This window comes from Calliopsis andreniformis, chromosome 5 (assembly GCF_051401765.1).
Source record: "Calliopsis andreniformis isolate RMS-2024a chromosome 5, iyCalAndr_principal, whole genome shotgun sequence".
Classification (NCBI taxonomy): domain Eukaryota; kingdom Metazoa; phylum Arthropoda; class Insecta; order Hymenoptera; family Andrenidae; genus Calliopsis; species Calliopsis andreniformis.
Window position 1 is genome coordinate 2,104,041 of NC_135066.1, and position 25,774 is coordinate 2,129,814.

At 31.3% G+C, this 25,774-nt stretch overlaps 6 protein-coding genes across 11 annotated transcripts; 2 read left to right on the top strand and 4 right to left on the bottom strand.

Moving 5' to 3' along the window:
* Nucleotides 1–556: 556 nt before the first annotated feature.
* Nucleotides 557–4,319, bottom strand: LOC143180003 (tRNA endonuclease ANKZF1). The gene is made up of 12 exons (XM_076379495.1): nt 4,124–4,319; nt 3,618–3,824; nt 3,225–3,541; nt 2,947–3,061; nt 2,694–2,839; nt 2,403–2,628; nt 2,066–2,335; nt 1,782–1,988; nt 1,432–1,708; nt 1,211–1,352; nt 972–1,145; nt 557–887 (listed from the first exon to the last, which is right to left on the bottom strand). Exons 1-12 carry the CDS (start codon nt 4,221–4,223, stop codon nt 714–716), a joined length of 2,355 nt encoding a protein of 784 aa, XP_076235610.1. The 5' UTR covers nt 4,224–4,319; the 3' UTR covers nt 557–713.
* A 594-nt stretch (nt 4,320–4,913) lies between these two features.
* On the bottom strand, nt 4,914–7,075 carry LOC143180005 (uncharacterized). The gene is made up of 3 exons (XM_076379497.1): nt 6,817–7,075; nt 5,880–6,210; nt 4,914–5,767 (listed from the first exon to the last, which is right to left on the bottom strand). Exons 1-3 carry the CDS (start codon nt 6,989–6,991, stop codon nt 5,683–5,685), a joined length of 591 nt encoding a protein of 196 aa, XP_076235612.1. The 5' UTR covers nt 6,992–7,075; the 3' UTR covers nt 4,914–5,682.
* A 351-nt stretch (nt 7,076–7,426) lies between these two features.
* Nucleotides 7,427–13,210, top strand: Myo31df (Unconventional myosin ID). Its single transcript, XM_076377785.1, has 15 exons — nt 7,427–7,909; nt 9,014–9,120; nt 9,205–9,400; nt 9,514–9,733; nt 9,835–10,047; nt 10,126–10,329; nt 10,412–10,610; nt 10,669–10,838; nt 10,918–11,178; nt 11,246–11,490; nt 11,570–11,732; nt 11,801–12,133; nt 12,197–12,387; nt 12,458–12,706; nt 12,783–13,210. The coding sequence occupies exons 1-15, from the start codon at nt 7,821–7,823 to the stop codon at nt 12,994–12,996; spliced, it is 3,054 nt and encodes a 1,017-aa protein (XP_076233900.1). The 5' UTR covers nt 7,427–7,820; the 3' UTR covers nt 12,997–13,210.
* A 730-nt stretch (nt 13,211–13,940) lies between these two features.
* Nucleotides 13,941–17,533, bottom strand: Usp5 (ubiquitin specific protease 5). 3 transcript variants are annotated; one of them, XM_076377921.1, is made up of 13 exons: nt 17,332–17,533; nt 17,119–17,244; nt 16,851–17,027; nt 16,677–16,783; nt 16,077–16,604; nt 15,937–16,008; nt 15,664–15,856; nt 15,386–15,538; nt 15,134–15,315; nt 14,693–15,078; nt 14,407–14,619; nt 14,227–14,336; nt 13,941–14,163 (listed from the first exon to the last, which is right to left on the bottom strand). In XM_076377921.1, the coding sequence occupies exons 1-13, from the start codon at nt 17,425–17,427 to the stop codon at nt 14,098–14,100; spliced, it is 2,409 nt and encodes an 802-aa protein (XP_076234036.1). In that variant the 5' UTR covers nt 17,428–17,533; the 3' UTR covers nt 13,941–14,097. The 3 variants fall into 3 exon arrangements, with proteins under 3 accessions (XP_076234036.1, XP_076234038.1, XP_076234039.1); XM_076377923.1 differs by having other exon boundaries at nt 17,119–17,266; nt 17,332–17,525; XM_076377924.1 differs by lacking the exons at nt 16,851–17,027; nt 17,119–17,244 and having other exon boundaries at nt 17,332–17,532.
* A 104-nt stretch (nt 17,534–17,637) lies between these two features.
* On the top strand, nt 17,638–22,377 carry LOC143178973 (protein FAN). Of its 4 annotated transcripts, XM_076377918.1 has the most exons (17): nt 17,638–17,734; nt 17,802–18,104; nt 18,257–18,478; nt 18,581–18,779; nt 18,851–19,036; nt 19,111–19,182; nt 19,255–19,463; nt 19,537–19,699; nt 19,765–19,919; nt 20,145–20,323; nt 20,394–20,525; nt 20,603–20,797; nt 20,887–21,163; nt 21,234–21,464; nt 21,543–21,631; nt 21,696–21,947; nt 22,022–22,377. In XM_076377918.1, the coding sequence occupies exons 2-17, from the start codon at nt 18,091–18,093 to the stop codon at nt 22,117–22,119; spliced, it is 2,673 nt and encodes an 890-aa protein (XP_076234033.1). In that variant the 5' UTR covers nt 17,638–17,734; nt 17,802–18,090; the 3' UTR covers nt 22,120–22,377. The 4 variants fall into 4 exon arrangements, with proteins under 4 accessions (XP_076234033.1, XP_076234034.1, XP_076234032.1 ...); XM_076377919.1 differs by having other exon boundaries at nt 17,690–18,104; nt 20,627–20,797; XM_076377917.1 differs by having other exon boundaries at nt 17,695–18,104.
* A 74-nt stretch (nt 22,378–22,451) lies between these two features.
* On the bottom strand, nt 22,452–25,735 carry Bmcp (uncoupling protein Bmcp mitochondrial). Its single transcript, XM_076377925.1, has 8 exons — nt 25,594–25,735; nt 25,196–25,286; nt 24,964–25,111; nt 24,597–24,876; nt 24,402–24,520; nt 23,274–23,334; nt 23,125–23,214; nt 22,452–23,051 (listed from the first exon to the last, which is right to left on the bottom strand). The coding sequence occupies exons 2-8, from the start codon at nt 25,266–25,268 to the stop codon at nt 22,884–22,886; spliced, it is 939 nt and encodes a 312-aa protein (XP_076234040.1). The 5' UTR covers nt 25,269–25,286; nt 25,594–25,735; the 3' UTR covers nt 22,452–22,883.
* Nucleotides 25,736–25,774: the final 39 nt, after the last annotated feature.

Here is a 25,774-nt window from a genome sequence, read left to right on the forward strand (position 1 = left end):
TTGAGGTAAATGGCGAAAGAAGTGTGTGGAAAAACTGAATGCAATCCATACTGCTGCAAAGGAAGCTGAGACGAGCTATTTACATGTTATTTGACCCGGTTCTGATTAAAGTACATTCGCGTGACTGTCGCTCAGACTATAAAGAGCCTTCATTGTACCAGAATAGCGGGTGTCAGCTTTTAATATGCTAGTTTAACGTGTGCTGAAAGTTCGCTACTCCCCTTTTCTTAAGAACTGTACATTTTACAGTTACTTGATTTTTCACAGACTCCAGAATGAACCGTGTTTTAATATATTTGTTCGTGAGTAACGGCAATGTTCTGAGATTTCTTATACTTATTGTCCCGATACGTGAGAAGCAATCTGTATTTGTATTTCGTAGCATCGACTGTGATACAAAAACAAACGATAAAATGGAAATAAAGAACCGTATCTCACATGATACGTATAAGTGATTGTATCGATAAGATTTAAATAAAACAATCATATTCATTTATTCTTTGAGTCAATCGAATATGTACAATTCTAGTGTAGAAAAAAAAAACTTCTTACGAAATAGTTTTTAAAAAAATTTATTATTGACAAAAATTGTTTATGTATATTTAAATCTAGCCTCGTAAAAATTATATTACTATCATGATCTGTACATAATAAAAAGACAAGGCTAGTTTATTGAATGATAAGACAATTGTGGTTTTAAAAATAGCATACCATCAAGTAACGACTTTGTTACGAAGTCGGTGCTCTTTTAAACATGGCATAGAGCAAAAACGATTAGAATTGTACTCAAAAGGCACCTGACCAGCCATATTTACAGCACACTGAAAGCATCGTGAAATCATTGTACATCCTTGCTTTAAAATGCGTTGTTCAGCAGCTAGCGCTCTCTAAAAAAATAGAAAATTTTCTATAAAATAATTATCATTAGATCAGAGTTCAGTAATTGATGTTTGCTTGATGTATATGCGTACTTTTTCTCTGTCACTGAGATTAAGAAATCTTTGCTTTGCATCTTCTTCTTGTTTCTTAAGTTCAAACTCTTTCTTCTTCACTTTATCCTTCTCTCGTTTCACTTTTCTTTGTTGTTTCCTTTTTTGCGATTCTTCCTGTTCTATTTCATCCGTAAGTGGCCCAGGTATTTGAGACTACAAACATATAATATATATAATGAATGCATTGAATACAACAAATAGTATCCTAGAATTAGTACCTTATTATAATTAAATTTGTCAGGATTGGCGCCCATAAATCTTCTAAAAGTATTTCGAGTTTCCTTGTCAGTCGACGCTGCATAAGGTGTCTGTAACTTTTTGTTTTTGTTACAGGGGTCCGATCCGATTTCTAATAATTGCCTAAAATCACATTCTTCCATAGTAATCCATTACAAATTAAGTCAAGAAATAACTTCCACTAGCAAATATTTTGACATACCATACTAATTTCAAGTGTCCACTAAGAGCTGCTAAATGCAACATCGTATTACCATCTTCGTTTGGTTCATTTACCAATTTTGTTACATCATCCATACTTATAATTGAATTAACTTCACCAGTTGCATCTTCTTTACTCTGTTCCTCTAATTCCATACTTTTCTCTACTTCCGCTATTAAACTGTTGATAACAGAGGATAGCAATTCACTGTCACCCAATTTGCAAGCGGACCATAATTTAACTTTAGCATTCGCTAGTGTTTCATTCAGTACACACTCTGCAGAGAATAGTTTTATTACAATCTCTACTAAAAAGAAGTAATCGGAGCCATAAAGATCGAAATTATTTACCATCTCTTCGTGTTTTCTTCTTCTGTCGTCGGAACTTTTTATTTTTCATGTATCTCGGCACAGTATCTTGGAAAGCAAGTAAATGTTCATTGAATTCTATCTCTAATTCTTGTTCAATTAGGGAAACCTCTGGCGGCATAGTACCAGTACCTAAATGACTATCTAATTCTGATTCTGATGACGATTGTGCTAATCTTGCAACAATATCTGATAAAAAAGTATAAATATTTACAATTTTTTGTATACTATTATAATAACTGTGTATGATACTACAAAATTTGTACCAGGCAAGGGTCGGCATGGACTTTTTCTTGGTTTTGCTCTATCTATGTGAGACCGTGAGTTTTTATGTTGTCTCTCTGGAGACAATTGTGCAGGCATCTTATTTTTATCATTGTCTTGAGAATTCCGTGCGTTATTGGCAGTATTAGGTTCACACTCTTCATTTTCTACTTTTTCCATCAATTCACTGGCTGTACCGAGTTTCGAAGTTTTTTTCCTAAGAGGCTGACGCGGAGAAATAGGAAAGCAATCCGTAAAATGAGCCGCAGATCCTAAAATTTAAAGAAATGAAAACAGATAAAAGTAAGTAACTATTTCAATTCTACAATGATCAAGTACCATAAATTTCCATGGTACTTAGTATATCATAGACTCTTTTGACTTCGCTAAAGGTTGCTCGACGAGTAGGAAAGGGTAAAGGTCTTAGTCGTAAATCATTTTTATCTAATGGTGGATTTTTTCCTCCAAACAGTACAGTGCGGTTGTATGGTCCAACCGCCCTGTACAGAATCAGAGAAGAATTATTGATATGAATGGACCATGATTCGAGTATGTCTTGCACGTGCTGAAAAAAATATTTCGTATTAATACTTACAATCGAGATAATATTAAAATCATTAAATTAAATACCTGTAGAAGAGATGCTTCGTTATAACGACGTAAACTGGCTCCAGCACTTTTCGCATGATTGGTCATTGTACGTGAACTTTGAGCAAATCCTTGTTTCGCTCGTACAGTGTAAAAGTGAAATGTTTTATGTACAATGGGTTCTCCGCCTTTTTTAAAAGAAAAAATATTCTTTCAGTAAAAAATAGTAAAACAACATTTTTTTCATTAGCGTTACCTGTTTAATAATAAATGAATTTTGCTATAAATTAGGTACCTTGGAACACGGCTGCAGCAAAGTGTCCTCCACCGATCATGATAACAGTCCATGTTGTTTCTTTCCCGCTGTTTAATGCTTGAGCTATCATCTCATTGTCTACCTCAGGAATATCCTAAAATGTAATTGCATCTCTCCTGATCTGGCACGTATAGACACGCCATGTGATTCTAACAAAGTAGATTAAATCACAAGGTAAGATCATAGACATGTATGTCTGTACTTATAGAATTTATCGGTGAAACTACAATTTCTGAGTAACAATCAAACGAACGGACCTTCTTACTGTGAAGCAAACACCTGTATATGCTAAATATGTTTCCATCATCATTCTCAAAGAAAACCTTTGAATGGCGACTTGCTGTGACCAATAGGGACTCAAGTTTTTTCTCTTTCATAGATTCATCGCAAAATTCAATGTCTGAGCTATCAGAATTAGAGTCTGTACCCTTTGCTTTTTTCTCAAATTTTTTATTCTTAGTAATACTGCTTTTATTTTCACCCTGCCCACTAACAGAACTACCTGCTTCTGAGTTATAAACGTCATCTTCATTTTCAGAATCTACGTCACTGCCAGACAAACTCGAAACATCGCCTATAATATCAATAACATTATGTATCTGATACTCAGAAGCAGTACTGCACGTAAGTAATTGTTTAAATAACAATACCTTCAACAGCTAAGAGATTAAACTTATCTTCACTAATGGATTTCAATCCATTCAAACGCTGTTTCAAATTGTATCTATGCCAATCCAATTTATAATGAAGTCTCTGTTGCGTTTTATCTTCAAACACAGTATTACAAAATGAACAACTCAAAGAATCGGACACAACCAAATCATCGAGTTGACTCAATATTTTTTCAGTATCTGAAACTAATACATGAGAACAATGCATTTAATTTCAAAACTCCCAGTTGTCAGGTGCATCCACGCGCTAAGTGCATTGTTATTCAAAATAATATTCGATCAATTACGCTTATTGCGTATCTCGAAATTATCAAGATAAAATGTGTCGGGCTTATAGATATGGTAAATCTTGGAAATAAGTATCAGAATCAAATAAATCGATTCACATTAATTCTTCGAAAATTTTCGATAACAGAAGACATCAATTTATAATCCTAATTTTACGTAGGAACAAAAATGAAGTGAAAAAATGAATGTTTAATTACCTGATGAAGACCGCGATTGCATGCATTGTGCAACTTTAATTCCCTTCGTAATTCGGTTGAAATCTTCTGAATTGTATATTTTGTACATTTGATGATCCATTATTCGTATTGCTTTTCAAACTCTTAGTTGAAGACGATGTTTCAAAAATCACTCTGAAACAAATGGTAATCTGATTACAGTTCGATAAAAATTTGATAGTAGAAAGTCAATCTGGTTTAAAAATCGACAAGGACACTACATCGCTTACCAAAGAACGAACTAGCAGAACTACAACGCTTTACTAACTTTTCCGCGTATACGCGGCAAGCTTCATGATAATTACTCGTCCAGGAGCGAAACAAGTAAATTTAGCACCCAGACAAATCATTAAAAAATCGTATACGTATATATAATACTGCTAATTATAGATTCAAAAAGTATTTCGTTTCGGTATATGAAAGAATCTTTAATTCTCTTAGTGAGTAATTGGTTTCTAAATACTTTTAAATACACTTGTGTGTTTCTCACTCGAAAGTCACCAGTTTCCTCGTTTTAGTTCAGGCCTGATAAGAGATTACATCATTCTGTGTAATACTACCTTTTTTACACATGTTGAATCTAGTACACGTTATTTAAATTTTAAATGACCGTAGAAAATGAGTTCGCTGATCTCGTATAGTATTATTATTTGTATACTGTTACCATTACTATATTATATTAAAAAATGTTGAAAAGAGGATTTTTAAAAGACATACATGAAAAAAGGGGATATATTAAGTACATAATTTATTTAAATAAAAGATACTTGAAGTTTGCAAGTGATGTAGTTAATTTATTAACATTATGGTTGATACATTAATTCCGTTTGAGCGTAAGTTGTACTCAGAAAATAAATAATACATAAATAAAGAATTTCGAGTTACTTAAGAAATACAATATGTTACATAAATATATGAAATTAAGAGATATTATACATAATACTAAATATTTAGCTGCCTAAAGCTCATTCCAGTTTAATGCTAGTAAAGAGCTTATACACACTTAAATAGAGAGGGAACTAAATCATACCTATAAAAGAATTTGTCAGAATATAATTTTGTACTTTGCAAAAGTTTATATATCATATATTGCATATTATGCTCATATAGTATGCTTTGAACGCATTTTCATTACACTAGATTCTTTCATTCATAAAACATTATAGTTTTTATATAATTTTATGTGAAATTGTTTCTTTGTAACAGTAATTGTAATAACATACAGCATTTACAAATCCTTATGTTAATACAAATATGTATGAAAATATTTTCCTATTCAAAAATATTCTGTTACTATATACAAAAAGATATTTTTATATAGTTTTCTTTTGTTATAGAAAATACTTTTAAATTTTACATAATGTAAATTACTTATTTTTACATCATAAACTAGCAATTAAATATTTCAATAACATGAAGAAATTCAAGATACAACTATAAATTTTCATAAATAATAAATAAATATAGTCACTGTAGAGTGCTGTACTATAAAATATGAGTGGTCATACACACTGCTACATTATCACAATACTTTTAACGTATTAAAGACACATGTAGATAAAAAGTAGTATTCCATTCAATATTCCAATCAAATAATTGATTTGTACTCTTGTTGCTTTTGGAAACCTGAAAAGAACAGAAGAGAAATTAGAAAAATGTTAAATAAATTTATATGTACCAAATGGACAATTTTATTAATAAACAATAATGAATATAAATGATTAAAGTATTAACTTACTGTTGCTTAGAGGGGCTGAAAGGAGAAGGTGGATTGATTCCAGGAATACTGCTATCTTTGTATATTATAAACCATGTAAAACCCATCATTAAAAAACCACATATTGCTGCTCTCATTAACCATCCATACGTTTTAAATGATGTCATAACATTTACAACAACATCATCGTATTGACTAATGTTAACAAACTTTTTACTCACTGCTGCTAATTGTTTCACATTGAGTTCTGACACATCAGGTATGTGTGACAAATCAAATATATTGGTGACATTTGAAAATACAGATGTTGGTAATACTATATACTTAGAGCTATTTTGCTGCAAAATATTCCCTAAAGAGGTAATATAAAAAATATAAATACTAATAGTATTTTTAAATTTCTTATATAGAATATTGCAACAAATCAATTTGATTTTACATATGTAAATTTATTTACAAACTATCTTATCATGAAAGTTACAAATAGAAGCCATGTTAATGTAGCTTAATTATTTAATAATATCTAAATTTTGAAAAAATATACATAAACTTATGTAGATGTCAGTATTATATCTAAACAGGTTAACAATATTAATATTTTCATTGAAAGAAGCTAAAAAAAATAGAAGCTTACAAATAAACACTTTTATCTCGATGTTTCTATATCGCATCCGAAAAAGCGAAAGCAAAAATATTTTTTGTAAATTCGGTCACAGAGATGTAACATTGCATAAGCTCCTCATACACAAAAATTACATTTCCGCATAAAAGTTTGAAGCCCGTCAATACGAAGATATTGAAAAAAATTCACAAATAAAGCACTTCTTTTTCCTTTTTAATATGTCACACAAAACAACATAAATATGATACAAAAGTACAAACGCATGCAACATATTTTAGCACGGACTCTAAAACAAATCGTTAATGAATAGTTTTATTATATTTAGGTACAACTTACCGTAATTAATATACAATTTCCCCAAAACAATGGATAACGATAACATAACAAGGAATAAAATACAAGTTCTTTCGTTTATCTCAAACTTTCTCCATAACCTTCTGGGTTCATCATTTTTACTTTCCACTGGTTCATTACTTCTATTCAGAAGTAAAGTCGACTTCATTTTAGCCATTTTGATTATACGGATTGATTACGAATAAGGCATTCACACTCTCCCACCGGCCCCTCCAAACGATGTGAATGACAAACGATACGAATCTCCAAAAATATCAGTGAATAATAACATTCGTATGTAAATATATACATTCACACTCTTCTATCTACGCACGCGCGAATCACTTCCAGGGCTGTATCAATAGTTTTTTTAGGTTAGGGGGTCAATCTTAAATCTTATCAAATGTTACTATTTTTATAAATATATACCGTGAAATTTAAGAGGGTACATGAAAAGACCACTTCAATTAACAAATACATAAAAAATCGACAAAATGAAGGATTAACCTTATCAAATAATGCTCGACGACTTGTTAATTTAAGGTTACAATTATTTTATTCGATTTCTCGCTCGTTTGGTGCAATAATGACACAAGCTAAAAAATATAAAAACTATTTTCCAAGTTATTAGTCTAAAAAAACAGGTTTTGCATGACATGAAGTTATATCCTCATTTCTGAAATAACTGATTTTTGAGTTATGTGTCGTTCTAGCAAACGAGCGATATCTTCTCGTTATGAACAGTTTCAAAATTGCCTTTTAGAATGAACATTTCCAGGAAATCTACACTTTGGTGCATTTATCCTATGTAACGAGAATCGAGAGTACGTTGCAAGGTAGTAGAGGGGCGAAAGGCAGGTCGGAGACTTCAGTTAAACGCATTCGTCATTCGCCATTCGCTTGGCGGCGAAGACAGTTCATAGGTGGGAGCTGGTCTCCGACACACGAAGGGTCGTGCACGCGTATATTTTTATGGAATCCTAAAGTTGAAGTGTATCGTCGAAGAAATGGCAGTGCAAGAAGATATCGGAATCGGGGATCTGGTCCTTTTGGATGAGATCACCGTGGAGAAGGTCGTAGAAAATTTACGAGTCAGGTAAGACCGTGTGCCGACAACTGGCGATGAGTAAGACGGTAAACAAGGAAATTGGCGGGAAATGAAGGAATATGAATTGACCTTTCTTAAGGAAGCGTGACAGGTATCCTATGCATGATCCTCGGTACACTGGATACTTCATAGATCATCCACTGAGAGGGCGTGGCTAACCATATATTAGCAGGTGGTTGCAATGCGACCTGATGTATTTGGATTTGAACTTGACCTACAAAAACTTGTCAAACCGAAACATGCCTCAGCTTCGTATTAAAAGCATTCTCGGTCGATGCATACTTGCAGCCATGATTTTTTTACATTTTTAAACTGTCACAATAGTATGTATTCTCATATATTTGATGAGAAGGGAAGGGGTGTAATTGTAAGGGCACATTCGATCGTATTATTTAGAGAAATACTGATACAGGTTCGGTATAATGATCGGTTTTGTAAGAAATAATGTGTTCGTCTTATCGGGTTCTATATTCTATGAGTCACCGTCTTCCGTTCGTACTTGAGCTTTATATTACAGTCAACGTTATTGCAAATATTTTATTTTACTTTGTTTTCTCTTTGTACGTATAATATAGAAACATTATTTTTCTAATGACCATAAAACTACATCTTAAAAAGATGTGGTTTTATGAAAATAACGAATGCACTTTTATCGCATTATTCCGAAAAATAGGTCCTAGCGTCGGAGTAAACATTACGAATCCTCTTATAGATAAATTGATCTATTGCGAAGTTCGTAATACTTATTGATAATTACAATCTATCGTTATGAAGGTAATAGTAAACAAATGGAAATAGAAAAAATAGATTTTTTTGTTCGAATACGAAGCGCGGGATTTGTTCATGACGCTAACTAGATTTCAAAGTGGAAATTAAACGATGCTTTATATCGCCTAGTCTTGATAAAGAGATAAACTTTATCTCTTGCAAATAGAAATTTATTCCTACAGTAGCAACGCTATTTAAAATGAAAAAAACGGTATCTGTTTCTTTCTATGTAAATATGCATGCTCAGAATACTTTTTGTAAATTAGGTGGCCTAATTATAAATACTCTATTAGTATTTGTGTCATTAATAATTCATTATTCTAGATACAATGGTGGTAAAATTTACACATACATAGGAGAAGTATGTGTTAGTGTTAATCCTTATAGAAGTATAAACATATATGATACTGAACACATTAATAGATATAAAGGTAAATAATTATATTCTTATGCTATACATTTATGTATTTAAGCCACTACCATGTGATTAAAACACTTTTAATAATATATTTCAGACAGAGAACTATTTGAAAATCCACCACATATTTTTGCCATTGCTGATGCTGTGCATAGAGAAATGAAACAACAGGGTCGTGATACCTGTATAGTAATTAGTGGAGAATCAGGATCTGGCAAAACAGAAGCAAGTAAAATTATTATGAAATACATTGCTGCAGTCACAAATATTAGTGGACAGCAAGAGATAGAAAGGTATATAAATAATGTAAAAATAAAATAAAATAGTAATTCTTTATACTTAAATCGTAGTAGCTCTCTGCAGATTGTTATATTTTTAGCACTTAAAATTATTTTTTATATGTTAGAGTAAAAAATATTCTTATTCAATCTAATTCAATACTGGAAGCCTTTGGAAATGCAAAAACAACAAGGAATGATAATTCGTCAAGATTTGGAAAATATATGGACATAGATTTTAATTTCAAGGGTGATCCCATTGGTGGTCATGTTACTAATTACTTGTTGGAGAAATCTAGAGTTGTACATCAACAAAACGGTGAACGCAATTTTCATTGTTTTTATCAGGTACTGTTAATAAATTCATCTTTTAACCCTTTGGGGATAGGACTATTAATTTTGGGCCTTTTTTATGTGACACTGATTATAAAGAATGTAAATATTTACAGTTACTGAATGGCTGCAGTGAAGGAGAACTAAATAAATTACGTTTAGTACGAGACCCAGCTGCTTATTTCTATGTTAGTAGTGGAAATTCGACTAAAGGAAATACAACAGATAAAAGTGATTATAAAACAATTATTTCTGCTATGTCGACTCTTGGGTTTATGCAGAATGAAGTGCAAACAATTTGGAATGTCATTGCTGGCATATTACACTTGGTTTGTTCTAATTAAAATATTAATATCGCCGTAAATAAATGTCGTGGATCGAGATTCTGTATTTTATATGTTTTACAGGGTAACATTACCTTTAAGCTAGACGAAGAAAAGCTTTTCATTGAAAACAAATCTGCTTTAAATGACACAGCGAATTTGTTTTCAATTAGTCCACATGAATTAAGCACAGCACTTACACAGAGAGTGATTGCAGCAGGTGGAGAAGTTATGCAAAAAACACATACTTCAACAGAAGCAGAATATGGAAGAGATGCATTGGCAAAGGTAATATTTCTCTGCGACTCATTTTTTCTGTTCAGTGATACTCACTGAATGTAAACTATACATTGTGTTCAACCATTTTCAGGCTATATATGAAAGGTTGTTTACTGAGATTGTGTCGCGTGTCAATGCTGCAATTAATGTAAATGACACAGAAACTTATAAAAGATACAGAACAGTAATTGGAGTGCTTGATATATATGGATTTGAAATTGTTGACATAAACAGCTTTGAACAATTCTGTATTAATTATTGTAATGAGAAATTACAACAATTGTTCATTGGTAAGAGAGTTTTATGTACGGTTTGATCAACAAAAAATTAATCAAACGTTTATTCTAGAATTGGTACTAAAACAAGAACAGGAAGAATATAGAAAAGAAGGAATCGTATGGCAAAACATTGATTATTTTAATAATCAAATCATATGTGACCTAGTGGAACAGCCACATAAAGGGATTATAGCAATTATAGATGAAGCTTGTCTAAATGTTGGCAAAGTTACAGATGAGGTTTGTGTCTGTAATTTATTACTCACAGTGGGCTTGTTTCAGCTTTTCATTCAACTATGTCATAATAAAATTTTTTCAGATGCTCTTGGAAGCAATGGATAAAAAATTGCCTGACCATAAACATTATTCCTCCCGGCAGTTGAAACCAATGGACAAAGAGCTTCAGCATAAAATTCAGTTTAAGATTAAACACTATGCCGGAGATGTGATATATAATATTAATGGTTTTCTAGATAAAAATAAGGATACATTATTCCAAGACTTCAAACGCTTACTTTATAAGAGCAGCAATCCAATAATTAGCAAAATGTGGCCAGAGGGTGCTCAAAATATTTTAAAGGTAAATAAATGTGTGTATTCTACTGTCACACGTAGACCTGCTTGTACATTTATTAAGCCTCTTTCAGACAACCAAAAGACCTTTAACAGCTGGAACTCTATTTCGTAACTCCATGATAGCACTAGTTAAAAATCTAACAAGCAAAGAACCATTTTACGTTAGATGCATAAAACCTAATGAAGTGAAATCACCGGTTGTATTCGACGAAGAAAGAGTAAATCATCAAGTACGATATTTAGGACTTGTTGAAAATGTATTAGTCAGGCGAGCTGGTTTTGCATATCGGCAACGATACGACACATTTTTAAAACGGTACTGTTATATTATAATTATTATAATTATTAAACAATCACTCAGTGCTGTATATCACTTATAAAATGATTTCCATTAGGTACAAAATGATATCCCAGTACACTTGGCCAAATTTTAGAGGTGGTAGTGCTAAAGATGGTGTTCGTACATTACTGGATGAACAAGGCTTTAGCCAAGACGTCAAATATGGGCACACAAAAATATTCATTCGTTCGCCTCAAACTCTTTTTGCATTAGAAAAGGTTTGCTTACTATAACTCTATGGAATTGTTTACGTTCAGACCATTTTTTATGACTTGTTTATTTCTAGACACGTAGTGATTTGATACCAAGTATTGTAATATTACTGCAAAAGCAATGGAGAGGATATCTGTGCCGACAAAAATATAAAAAAATGAAAGCTGCCCTGACGATAATGAAACACTATCGAAAGTACAAAATACGTTCTTACATTAGAGAGTTAGAAAAAACTTTCCGCAATGCAAAGACAATGCAACACTATGGCAAACGATTACATTGGCCTCGTGAAAATTTCGCTGTAAAACAGGCGATACCTGCTTTAAAAATGATGTATGAAAGATGGTGGGCGTGGATGATCCTGAGACTTATCCCTCGGGAAGATTGGCCACAACTACGATTGAAGGTATATTTCATTAAGTTTTATATATTTATGGTATGTATTCCTAAACGACCATAAAAATCTTAGATGGCTGCTGGAGTAGTTTTACGTTCAAAACGACAGCATTGGGGACAAGACAGGCGCTGGGAAGGGAATTATCTCTCCAAACCAGATGAGAATCCTCAAAGTGACGTATTCAACTCTTCGATAAATAATCTTCGTAATACCGATCATTTTAAGACTATTCTATTCAGTGCATTTGTTAGAAAGACTAACAGGTTGGTACAGGAATTTATATATTTTCTATGATATTTTAGATATTTTATAACAAGAAGTATATTATTATAGATTTAATAAACCAAAAGATCGTGTGTTAGTTGTGACTGAACATGCAATATACAAACTTGACAGTTTTAAGTTTAAGAGCATGCGAAAGGGTATGCCAATAGCTGAAATCACAGGTTTAAGCGTGTCTCCTGGTAGGGACCAGCTGATAACAATTCATTCCAATCGAGGAAATGATTTCGTTATGTCAATTATTGCGAAGGATGACAGAATCGGAGAACTCGTTGGTATTTTAAGCAATAGATATAGTCAGTGAGTATGCTTGCATATTTTTTATTCCTTTTTAGATGTAAGATTTTGTATACTTAACGAATCTATTTGGTAATAGATTACGTTCCGCCGATCTACACGTCACCGTGGATGTAAAATTCAAATGTATGTTAGGAAACAAAAGCAAAGTATTAAAAGTAGAAGTACAACCTGAGGTCCATGAGGCAACGTTTAAAAAAGATGGTGATAATATTATATATGCCATTCCACCATCGATTGGTATAATCGATGGAGGTGCCAATACAAGGCTGCAAATCAGAACAGTTAGTTAAATAAGTGCCTTAACTGCCTTTTTAGTATTCTGTTTTAAATATTACGAGTTCAATTATTTTTAAAGCTTTTATAGAGGCATTTTATAGCTTCTACGGATGCATTTTACAAGCATTTTTCTAATGTACAAATAATATTTTAAGAAAATTATACATTCTTGTTCACGATACCGTAGCTAACACGAAAAAAGTGACAGTACATTAATTTTATAACATATTGTACTTGGAGCGATAATTTAGCATGAAATATTGAAATCATATAACGATTATATTTTTTAAATGTTAAGGTTGTGAATAACGCAATGAATAATCAAATAATGATTCTATATATGAAAAGAATTTACAATATTTAATGAAACTGATTTTCTTCTGTATATACACGCTAAAGTAGGTTTATTAAGAATAATGCGACCATAATTATAAAACAACAAATGCATTATTTATGTTAATTAGTTGTAAATTATACTTTTGGAACGATATATAATTTAAGAGAATTAAGACAGCATTGCCTTAAAAAAAGAAAACTGGATTTTTACAGAAATCTTAAATGCTATTGTGGCCTTCTACTTAAAAGTATTTTTGAATATGTATTTTCCTATTATCATGAAAAATTTATACACTATGATAACTTATAAGACACATGTACAGTACAATTTATATATGTATAAATTACTATTTGGATCGTCCAAAGAAAATTTAATATTGCAAATATGTATGTACTTGAATCAAAAATAAGATATTGAGTATATCCCACTGTTAATTGAAAGTTTATCACTACATAGTTATGATATTTAAAATTATTTTAATCGCGTTAATATTGTAGTATTTTATTATGTACGTGCTAATTTTTCATGAAAATGATAATAGTACGTTGTACTTGAAAGGTGGGAAAACGCTATTATGTTATAAAATGGTGCCATTGTTGAGAAATAAACCGATGTTTTTACATATATTTGTTTATTTACAAAATGATTATATTAGTAAGAATGAACAGAAACAATGTTTTACATTGTACGAAAAAAGAAAAGAAATTTTTAGCCTGTCATAGTTTTTACTGTTGTAGTGTAATAGAATACGTATTTTTATACAAAACAATTGTATAATCTAATCGACACGTTGATATAGATATATGTACCCTAATTCTTTTGGCGGATTTTCAGACAATGCAACCTACAACAGAAAATTTATGTATTTTATTGCATATGTAGAATATTTTACATCGTTTATATGTACCTTCTCGTCATTGTATATGACCCATCGATCATCTTTCAATAAATGACACACGTAGTGTCCTACCATTGTTGATGTGCCCATATGCGATATAAATCCGACTAATTTATACTCTAAAATAATAAACAATTAATTGCTAAATCTCGTATTATCGAATATACATATTATGAATATAAAACATACGGTCACTTCCATCTCTGAATATTTCCTTATCAGATTCTGATTCATCCTCAGTTTCTAAAGCATCTAATTCAGCTTGGTGACTGAAAATCCAATCAGCTGCACGTTCTAAATTGTTGTCAGTTGCTCTAAGAGCTTTTATTGCCTGTTCTCTTGTGAAACCCAATGACATCACCATCGCTAAAGCGCTTTCATCTGCCATAAATTTATCTTTTCCTAAAATTAATTTCCCCACATGATTAGATTAGATGGAGATTGACTTTGTGAGTTTAGTATAATGGTACTTTACCTGGTTTCGCGTCAATTCCAGGAGGCACAAATGGATCTGCAAAATCTGAGTCTGCGATGTGTTCCATTAGCCAATTACTAGCTGCCTCTGGACTTTGATTTTGTGTGAAATACAGGGCCCTTTTACAAGCTTCTGGGGGAAATCCCATGCTTGTTAAATGCTCCAATATTTCGGCGTTATAAACAGGCAGTGGAGGTTCAGAGCCAGATGTTTCTGGCAATAATTCCTCTCCAGGTTGTAAGCCATACCCTCGAAGAGAATTTAAATCCAACATATCTGGCATTTCTACTGCTACATCTAACTTAATAGGTGTCCAATCTTCTTTCACCGTGAATTTTTTCAAATGGATTAACAAATAATCCGGGAAAGTGGCAAGTCTAGTCGTTCTATAAAGAAATACACTTATTATCTATATTTCATACCACGTAATCTATTACGTACTTTTGTGCTGTTGTTTTTTCGTTTAAGGCAGAACTATAAAATTGTTCTACCGTCTCAGATCGAATAAATGCTTGCAAGCAAGACGACAATTTTATGCGGGGTCTGACTAGCATGTTTGAGTCTAATTTCTGTCCTTTTTCTTCAGTTTCCTTCTTTAAAGCCTCGTATGCTGCGACTTCATCCTACGTATCAATGCATTTATTCAGTATCATGTATCTATAGATGTACATATTGTTCATTTAACTTATTTACCTTATTTGTGGCAGCTTCTAAAGGTATTGGAAGTGGCAGTAGATATTCAGGACGATGGGTGTACTTCACTTTGCGAGAGTCATTACACTGATACCTTTCCTCAACTTTAAATTTGAAGCATTCAGTAGGATTCATTCGATAACGACTGTGGCGCTGTGCGATCAATTTCCTGATATTAGTATTATAGCTTAAACTTAATGCGAAAAAATATAATAAAAGGAAGAGAAAAGAAGCTGCTTTGCATGCATGGGTTAAGGTGTAACAATTCAGTTAGTTACATCTATGACGTTTATTATATGAAGAATGAACTCCTGTGCATCTTGTTGTCGATGTGATGAGAATCCAGGATGTCCACGACCAACTAACGTTTTAAACATCCGCGGAGGAATACCCTGACGTGGTTCCTCTTCATTACTTGCGCTTGGTGGCATTGAATATTTACCAGAAAGTAAACCAATTCCCAGTTTGGTCCTATGATATTAATATATTATTTTATTAGTAATTAAAATCCATCTTTATACATAGTAAAATGTTCATTCTTTTCAACTTACATTTGAATATTGAAGTCATTAGCTGGATCATTATAATTGTGTTGAAATATCTGTGATGCACCATCCACAAATCTGAAATGTTTCTCTTATTATTGCATATATTGTTGTTACAGTTCACTTATTTCACTTGAATTACAGACCTTTTAATAAAATCTGGAATCACAAATAACGTTTGCATAACGCTATTCAAATAACAGGAGTTTCCTAAGTTAGTAAGTCCTGTATATCCAGGCCCATACAAAGGTGTCAATTTGCTTGCTGCCTCTTGAAGTGCAACCCATTCTCCAAATCTCTGGTTAAGGTCCAATTCTAGCTCTATCATAGATTTATCTGTTTTCTCCATTTGGGCAATATTAATACCCCAATGGGCTAAGTGTGACACCAAATTTGGATCCTCAACCATATCATTTTCATCATACGAAAATACATCTCCCTTTCCTTCTTTGGTTATAGTTCCTAATTTTACAGCCAAGGGGTAACCAGTGGTCCGGTAATGTTCAACTGCATGATCATTCCCTCCAGTTCCATCATAATATTTACGGCCACAAAGAATACTGCCATCAGTTAAATTCAACCATAAATTAGTAGTCAGATCACACTTCTCACATTTCCAACCACTCGGAGGTATTTTCTTCCCATTATCCAACTGTTTAAGATTGTCTGCGTGCCTAAACATTCAACAATTGTATAAGCTAAAAATAAGAGATGATTCATGTTATTACTTTATTCTGTGATCTCACTTTGAAACTGATTTTACTTCTCCATCCCAGGTTCCACATAATGCTTCTACTTCTGCTACTTTAGTTGCAGATTCTGCATCTAATATACCTTTAATTGAAAGCTCCACCTACAAAGTAATTTGTATAATTTCTATGTTAATTATGCTTTTCAAACTACCTCCATGTAAAACATACTACTGATGGTAAATTGTCTGTTGGGTATGGTATTGTTGTGAAATTTGGTAAAATAACAATTAGGTAAGATTCATGGTAAGTATATTTTTGTTGATCCGGTGTAAATCCATCAGCTATTCCTATAGCTAACCTAGTAATCTTCTTTTCAGGTCCTTCTCCCTTTTGCTCGGATGGAATCTACAAAAAGTAGAACAGTATTTTCAAATACCTAACAGAAAAAATGGCCATTTTTCACTAAACAATTCATAATGAAACATAAAAAACACACCTCTTTTCTTCTTCGCTTAATGTGTAAAAAAACTGGATTTTTAGTTAATTGGTAATAGTGCTGTATATGATCTTGACCTAATCCCAAGAACGTAGTAAGACTAACATACAATCCAGTAGAAGTATCCTTACAAAAAAAGAGAAAAGACCTTCAAAGTTATCGTAACACGATTATATTATTATCTTTAATCGTAAAATTCTTGTGACATCTTACTGGTGTATCGAATGAATAAACACATTCATCCTTATATATTTTGTCATTTTTCTGTGGTATCTTTATTTTATCCAAATGTTTCAGTAACTCCTCCATTGTAAACAGAAAGGGATCACTATAAAACCAAAAAAAACGGTTTCGGCTACAAAAGCTTCCTCACAGTTCAAAATAACCTATTCAAAGATCACCGGTTTGTCGGACCGATGATATGCGTGATTTGAGAAACGCGACAACAGTCAGTGACTAGGAACGTGCTTGATTCGACTTGTTTCTCTTTAAAAAGCAGTGGTGCTCAACTCTTGAATATATAACTCGCATTTGGTATACAGTCTGCTCAGTTGAATCATCATTTTCATTTGTCTAGTTGTCCTAAAATATAGGTTAAGAATGAAAATATTAAGCGGTACAGTTTCTAGATTAATTAATTTTTTTAATAACTAAGTGATTAAATTGCATTTCTTTCCCCACAGTTTACTAATTTTAGTTTATCCAAAGTTGAATTGGGAAGACGTTTCATGTAAAATTGCCTTGTCTCATTGTTCTTGACAAATGATTTATTTTGAGCAGACCGTACATTGATACATACGTATGTGACGATGATTCACACTGTCATTAACCTAAACTAAAGTTTCTATTTTATGTAAACATATTATCAAGAAATGATAACATAAATTCTTTCATCCACCAAAAGTGTCTATCTAAATCATGTTTACTCCTTATTATCTGAATCTACTATAAATTACGTTTAATTTTGTAATAATGGAGAAAGAAAGGTATATATTTAATACTTTGATTATTTATACAGCTTATTTTTTTTATTTATTCGTGTTGAATTATAACGCGAATTTGTGAGGTTATCAACCAGCTATTTTTAAAGGTATTTTAGTGATAATATGCTAAATTTATATATTTCTGTTTGTTTCAGATTTACAATGCTCCTTTTAGAGCCAGGAGAGATATTTTTTGAAGATTATAGTGTTCAAATGAAAATGCTGGACACTTCTGCTTCTGAAGAGCGAAACTGGATAGATGGCAGATTAAAATTATGTTCCAAGTCTTTAACATTTGTAAATAAGGATATTAACCAGCCTTTAATTAAGATTCAACTTAAAGAAGCTACAGCTATTGATCATTGCAACATAATGGAGTTGGTATTCCTATTTTATCATTTATAGATACATATGTATATACACATATATATTTCTTATTTTTTAAACATACATATATCACAAATTTTGTTGTTTTTTAGACGTAACAATGTACTATCAGTTCAGTGCAAACAGTATGTGGAAATGATGGAGAAGAATATACTTGCACCATACAAATTTGTTCATCAGCAGGCCAAATTTTACTTCTATTTTAATTATGCAAAAGTAGAAGATTGTCTTCCACAAATATTACAATTACTTAGAGCAGCCACTTTACCAACTGCTGAACAGAATGCTATGGTATTATTAATAATGATTATTCCTTTCATTGTACGTTAAAACAGTAAACTTAATGAATTCTTTTTATGTAGATCATGGCTATTGTACATTCACGGCAAGCTAGAGTCTCATTTGATACATCTTGGTTAGAGGATTTATATGAACAGGTTGTATTGGAAACTCAAGCAAATAAAGTGCTACCTCTTGTTATAAACCCAGGAAGGATACTTCTAACAAATTCAAGAATCTATTTTCAACCTTATAACAATTTGGATCAGGTAGATATTTTATAATATCTGAATTTAGGTTTAAAATATTCTAAATTACTGAAACAATAATCTTCTACTTCCAGCATCCAGTTCTAAAAATACAGTTAAAGGATGTAAAAAATGTTATAAAACGAAGATTTCTTTTAAGACAAGTTGTAAGTATAACTTCTTATGCTCAGGATATGTAATCATTATCATTTAGTATATATTAATTCTGTTTATGATAGGGACTTGAGATTAAATGGTTACGTCAACCCGAAAATAAAATAGAACATTTGTTCATATCACTAAAAAGTCAAAGTGACAGAGATGAGTTGTACACAAAGCTGTTAAATCAACCTGCTATTTCTTTGGAAAGAATTCCTCAAGATCAAATGACTATGAGGTGGCAAAATGGTTCTTTATCGAACTATGACTATCTTTTATATATTAACAGGTAATTTTGATACAACTCCAAATTGGAATTTTTATTTTGCTATGTTTTCTAAACCAACATCTTTTCTTTTTAGTTTGGCAGATAGAACTTTTCACGATTTGACTCAATATCCAGTAATGCCTTGGGTTATACAAGACTACACATCTTCTACATTAGATTTGAATGACCCCACAGTTTATAGAGACCTTATAAAACCCATTGGAGCTCTTGAACCAAATCGATTAGAGCGTTTAAAGGTACAGAATTTTTCAGAAAACTTCATTCATATTGAAACAAAGATAACAGTATTGTTAAATTACAGGAACGATACATGGAGATGTCAGAACCAAAGTTTTTATATGGTTCACATTACAGTGCACCAGGATTTGTCTTATTTTATTTAGTCCGCAAGTATCCTCAATACATGCTGTGTCTACAAAATGGAAGGTTTGATCATCCAGATAGAATGTTTAATAGGTACATATATTTTGATAAAAATATACACCATAACATTGCAATAATGAAAATATCAATTTACTAACATTAGAGAATCCTAATGAATACATATGAATATAATTTTGAATCGCGTAGATAAAGAAAAATTTTATGATAATTGCTTATACTGTAAAAGTATATAATTACTCTGTCGACTCTGCAGAAACGATTTTTTGTTTCACTCTTACCAACAAAAACACCTAACAGTGTAGCTGACGTATGGAAAAATGTATTGGTGAACATGTCTGACTTTAAAGAACTGGTCCCGGAGTTTTATGACACAAATGCTGGTGGTGATTTTTTGGTAAATAGTTACGGTATTGATTTTGGCTACCGACACGATGGTACGAAAATAGGAGATGTGCAATTACCACCTTGGGCAAATGGTAGCTTCTTAAAATTTTAAAGCTTGGAAATGGTTTTCAAGTTTAATGACCATTAATTTTCACGTCTTAGGACCAGCTCATTTTGTACAAGTACTGAGAGATGCTTTAGAGAGTGATTACGTTTCTCAGAATCTTCATCACTGGATTGACTTAATATTTGGGTATAAACAAAAGGGCATTGAAGCAGAAAAAGCTGACAATGGTACATTAATATACAATTCTGTAATCAAAGTACATATAGAAGTAATATACTCCTTCAGATTGTATATTATATTTCAGTATTCTTTCACTTGTGCTATGAAGGAGCAGTAGATTTAGATACCATCCGAGATATTAATGATAAACATGGCTTAGAAGTGCAAATTATGGAGTTCGGTCAGATACCAAAGCAAGTTTTTACTCTACCTCATCCCAAACGTTCTGTGCCAACACAAAATAAATTGTATGCTGAGACTGTATTAACATCTGTTAAAGGTGAGATAAATACATATTATTTTCACTTTTAAATTATATTTTAATTTTATATAGAATTATAAAATAAGATGATACATAACTTTTTTCAGAACCCGAAAATTTTATGAAAAAGCCCTTTGAATTGCACAAAATTACAGCATTTCAATCTCATAAAGAATGTGTGACTAGCTTGATGATGCTAAACAACGAGAGAATTGATGAAATAGTGTCAGTAGGACAAGATGGAATACTTAAATTATATAACATAAAAACCAAAAAACTAACTCGTAGTGTGGCTCTATCGTCGCTACCACTTTCTTCTTGTATATCATATTATACACCCTCCCATCGTAATATATTAGTAGTAGGATCCTGGGATAATTCATTGTAGGTACACCGTATACATGAGTATTATATATATATTCAAGTACTTTTGTTAATTCACGCTGTTTTTCAGAATATTTTATGATATCGAATTCGGTAGAGAAATAGGTAAATTGCAAGGACATGAAGATGCTGTTTCTTGCCTAGCATTAAGTCCATCTCGCAAGCTCATCATATCTGGATCGTGGGATTGTACCATTAAAATTTGGCGAAGCTACGTTTCTGGGACAAAAATTAAACCAGCAGAATACTTCGGCGCACAATTAGATCATGATTCTAAAGTAACTTGTATCAGTATATCAAGGTAATTGTTATACCTGTTAAATTCGTAAAATTAGTTGTAATCTATCAGAAATTTGTAATCTTGAATATATCTTTTTAGGGATGAAACATTATTAGTATCTGCTATGGAAGATGGGGAAATTATTTTATGGAATATGGATACTTATAATGTACAGTTCACTGTAAAAGGTACATTGCAACTTGGTTTTTTGTTCATTCATTCACTGTGTCAAATTATTTTTCTTTTTCATAGGCCATAATTGTAAGATAAACGCAATAATTTTTGATCAAGAAGGCAAGCATATAATATCATGTGCAGGGGATAAAGTATTAAATATAATCGACGTTCATACTAGTACTCAGGTGTATCGTACAACTACAGAACACGAACCTTTAGCATTAGCATGGTTGGGAAATCTGTTACTGGTTGGAGATAGTAATGGAAGCATTAACGTATGGAATCTCCAGGGTGCAACATTTGTTTCACAGATACATTGTCACGATGGTAAAATTTTTATTCAAATCTCTGCCTAACTAATTTATTTCCTTAAATAATTCAAAGTGTTAATAATTTTGCAGGACCAATTCATGCATTATTGGTATCTGCAGAGAATGATATAATTTTAACTGGTGGGAAAGATAGAAAAGTAATTGTATGGGATTGTAAAAAGCTGTGATTTTTTTCGAAATGTTTATATTATAACTAAAGAGTTGAAGTATCAATTACTTAGTTTGGAATCTAGTTATAAGCATAGAAGGTAAATTAATTAAATTAGAAATAATCTATTCACTTAATGAATTGTTATAACGCTCAGTATAGCCTAATATATGTTACAGAAGTTTATAATATTTTAGTACACTTTATTTTATACTATAATGCAATCTTAACAATTTATTTAAAAAATCATAAATATAAATGTATCACATTTAATATACTACTGTTGTGTAAAGTGTTGGTTTTTGCTTTTCACAAACTTTATCTTACAATGAATTTTTATGCATCAAGTTATATACAACCATGTGCAGCACATAACTATGCAATCTATTGCTCACTCTTTCATCAAAAAATACATCCAAACGAAAATAATACAAATTTAATCTATAATATTTAAATACTACATACAAACGTAAGTGTTCTTTGCTTCACTCCTTAAAGATTTATATGCTGACTAGCACTGTTATCGATATTTCAGTGAACTGGAAAAAATATTTACTTACAATGCATTTCTATCAAATACGCTTTGTGTTTTTAATTATCAACATATATTCTATACATCGATTTTCTTTGTATTTACTTTCACTTAGTTAATCATACATATTTTAACGTTCATAAAAGTAAATTATATAACGAAAAATTAAATTATTCTTTAGCATCACTACAAATCATTTTATCACACCTACACACAATTTTTGTTTTATACTTAATAGACTTTTTTACTGGTTATTGTTCACCTGAATACTTCACTACTTTATTCACTTGTACATGTGAATGATCCATTTGTTTTAATTGTTCATATGTTATAAAGAATATAATATTCCATGGTCCCATCCTAAACCAGGTGGGTACAAAACCTTTATACAATGCCAGGAACCCTTCGTTTTTGAAAGTCTAGAAAAAAAATATTATACATTACATTGTTAAACATTTGTTAAATGTTTATTTGATGTTTGGTATTACATACCTGTACAAAACAATCGATACTACCATTATAGATATGAGGAGGTAATACACCACTTTTATTACATACTCTCCTTTGATTCATTAAGCGTGTCTGCAATAACAGAGCTTATGTAAAACGAGTAGATAATAACAAATACTGATTATACTTACACGAACAACATCTATAGGAGTAGAAGCTATTGCACTTCCCATGCTAGCTATGAAACTAGATCTGAAAAATACACATATTTATGTACATATAAGTATAGTTTTCAATTTTCAATTCCATCTTTTTCCAATATGGCAGGAACCCTTATCCAGGCTATCAATTAAATGTGATGTCTATGATTGTATATAAAAAAGAACATGTATTTTTGATGTATCATTGATGTATCACTCAATATAAAGAAAAATGAAAAAAAGAACAGCCATAATGTATGATTGATCAGAATAACATAATCCCAATAAAAGTGAAACTATTGGTGTAAAAAAAAAGTTGTCAGAAGAAGCTTGTATAACTTTAAAATTATATATAAATTGTATGTACAAATGCTGACCAAAAAATATTCCAGACGTTTAGTTATCTGTATGTCATCTGATTGTCATCTTAATGTCCACGTACTGCATGTGCCCATGTACACAGACAACAGTGTGAAAGAACCTGGAAATAAAATTTTTCATCTTTAGAAAAATATTACTTCCTTTTTAAATAAATGCATCACCAATATAGTACTATTTAAAAATATAAGTACTACGTTTTGGGCACAGATTACTTAACGTAATAATTTTTTCAATAATCTGCTGGTTTCAAATAAAGTTGAAAAATAAAGCAAGCAAACGATAACTTGTTGTTAGACATATTAAAAAATAAAATTAGAATTTAGTACATAAATATACTCACACGACATCACATACTGTAAAAAAGATGTATAAGGTATTTAAACGTATAATTAAACAAGTGTTAGTATAATAACAGTATAGAGATGAGTAAATTGTAAAATATATACAAACAGCCCGGATAAGGGTTAATTCATATTAAAATTAAACAAATTATGAAACAAATGTACATACATATTTAAACAGATTAAAACCTTCTCTTTTTAAACAAAAAATGTTTTCCTCTGAGAAACAAATATTACAATTTCAAATTAATGCTGTTACTATCAGTACTATTTTTAATACTGATAATAATAAACATAATGTTTTAATAAGTATAAATTTATGGATACTTATGTTTATGATGTACAAAAGAGTTGTACAGTGATAAGTTCACTGTACAATTGAATATAATTTACTTACACAAAATGATTACTAACACTGTCTCCCAGTAATGCCATAAGTTTATTTTTACTGTAATCATATATAGGTAATTCTACAGCAGCAATAATTGCTGCTCTTTGGGCAGTAGGTCCTACACCCTACATAAAATTATTGACCTGATTATTTCATTCACAAAGTATATAACATATTAAGATTTTTGGATATTTTACATACTCTCCATAAGCCACGAACACCTTCATGTCGATAGACATCTTGAAAGCAACCAAGTAATGATAAATTTGACTCTCCACCTGTTACTTGCATACGAACTTTAACAACATCAGTAGGATTTGCTATTGCACTAGAAATAGCCCCTGCCAATGCAGCACATACAATATTTATAACTACTAAATCATCCGTTTTCCACCTTTCCATAGCTGCTTTTTTCAATGAATAGTATGTTCCAAATTTAATAGTTCCATATGTAGCTTGTCTTAAAATAGCTGAACTAATTCTATAGAGTAAAAATATTCTTAATAATATATAAATGTTAAAACATAAGAAACTTACATATCATTACTATAGTTTAAGTCAAGCTTACCCAGAATATAAAGCTTTAAATCCTTCTTGTTTTGATATTTGAAGCAAAGCATCAGTCATTCCAGAATACTTTAAATGTGCATATTTTTTATCTAATTTTTGTCCTTGAACTTGTAGTCGAGTTTTTGTTGTGTCCAAGGGAAATGTACCTAACAGAAAATGTTCCTTAGACAATATCAGTTTTAATATACATAATTTCTTTAATGGTATTGTAACAACTTCACTGTAAATACCTAATTCCGCAACAATTGAAGCTAAACCTCCATAAATAAAAGGTCTCCAGTCCTTCCAGTGGCTCTCTCCCATTACAAACGTTTAAAATCACTTAATTAAAAAGAATAATTAATTAATTATTACTCTGAACTGTCAATTTTAAAAGTGAGATTTGAAATCCCTACTCCAAAATGTTAGCTTTACTTATTATTTATGAAACTGATCAAAATAATAGACTACATATTGCTTAGGTTAGTTTCATTCGAATTTGTGTAAATAATGTGAATCATGCTTAAAGAAAATACATTCTAACAAGATACAACGTATATTTATTTATTAATAACGTAGTTGTAATACTTTTTATTTTAATTTAATCACAATGTCGATACATTCGATAAGGACCGTTTCAAATGATTACCTGTAATGCCGATAATTGAATTTTAAATTACTATCAATTTTAAGTTTAAAGATATAAAAGGAGTTGTCAAGGTGAACCGTCACATTAGCACTTTTACTTTTACTGTAAATTTTCTAATTTTGAACTCAACGTACAAATTAGTTTTGGCATCTTTCCTTAAACTTGTTCAAAAACCTTGTAA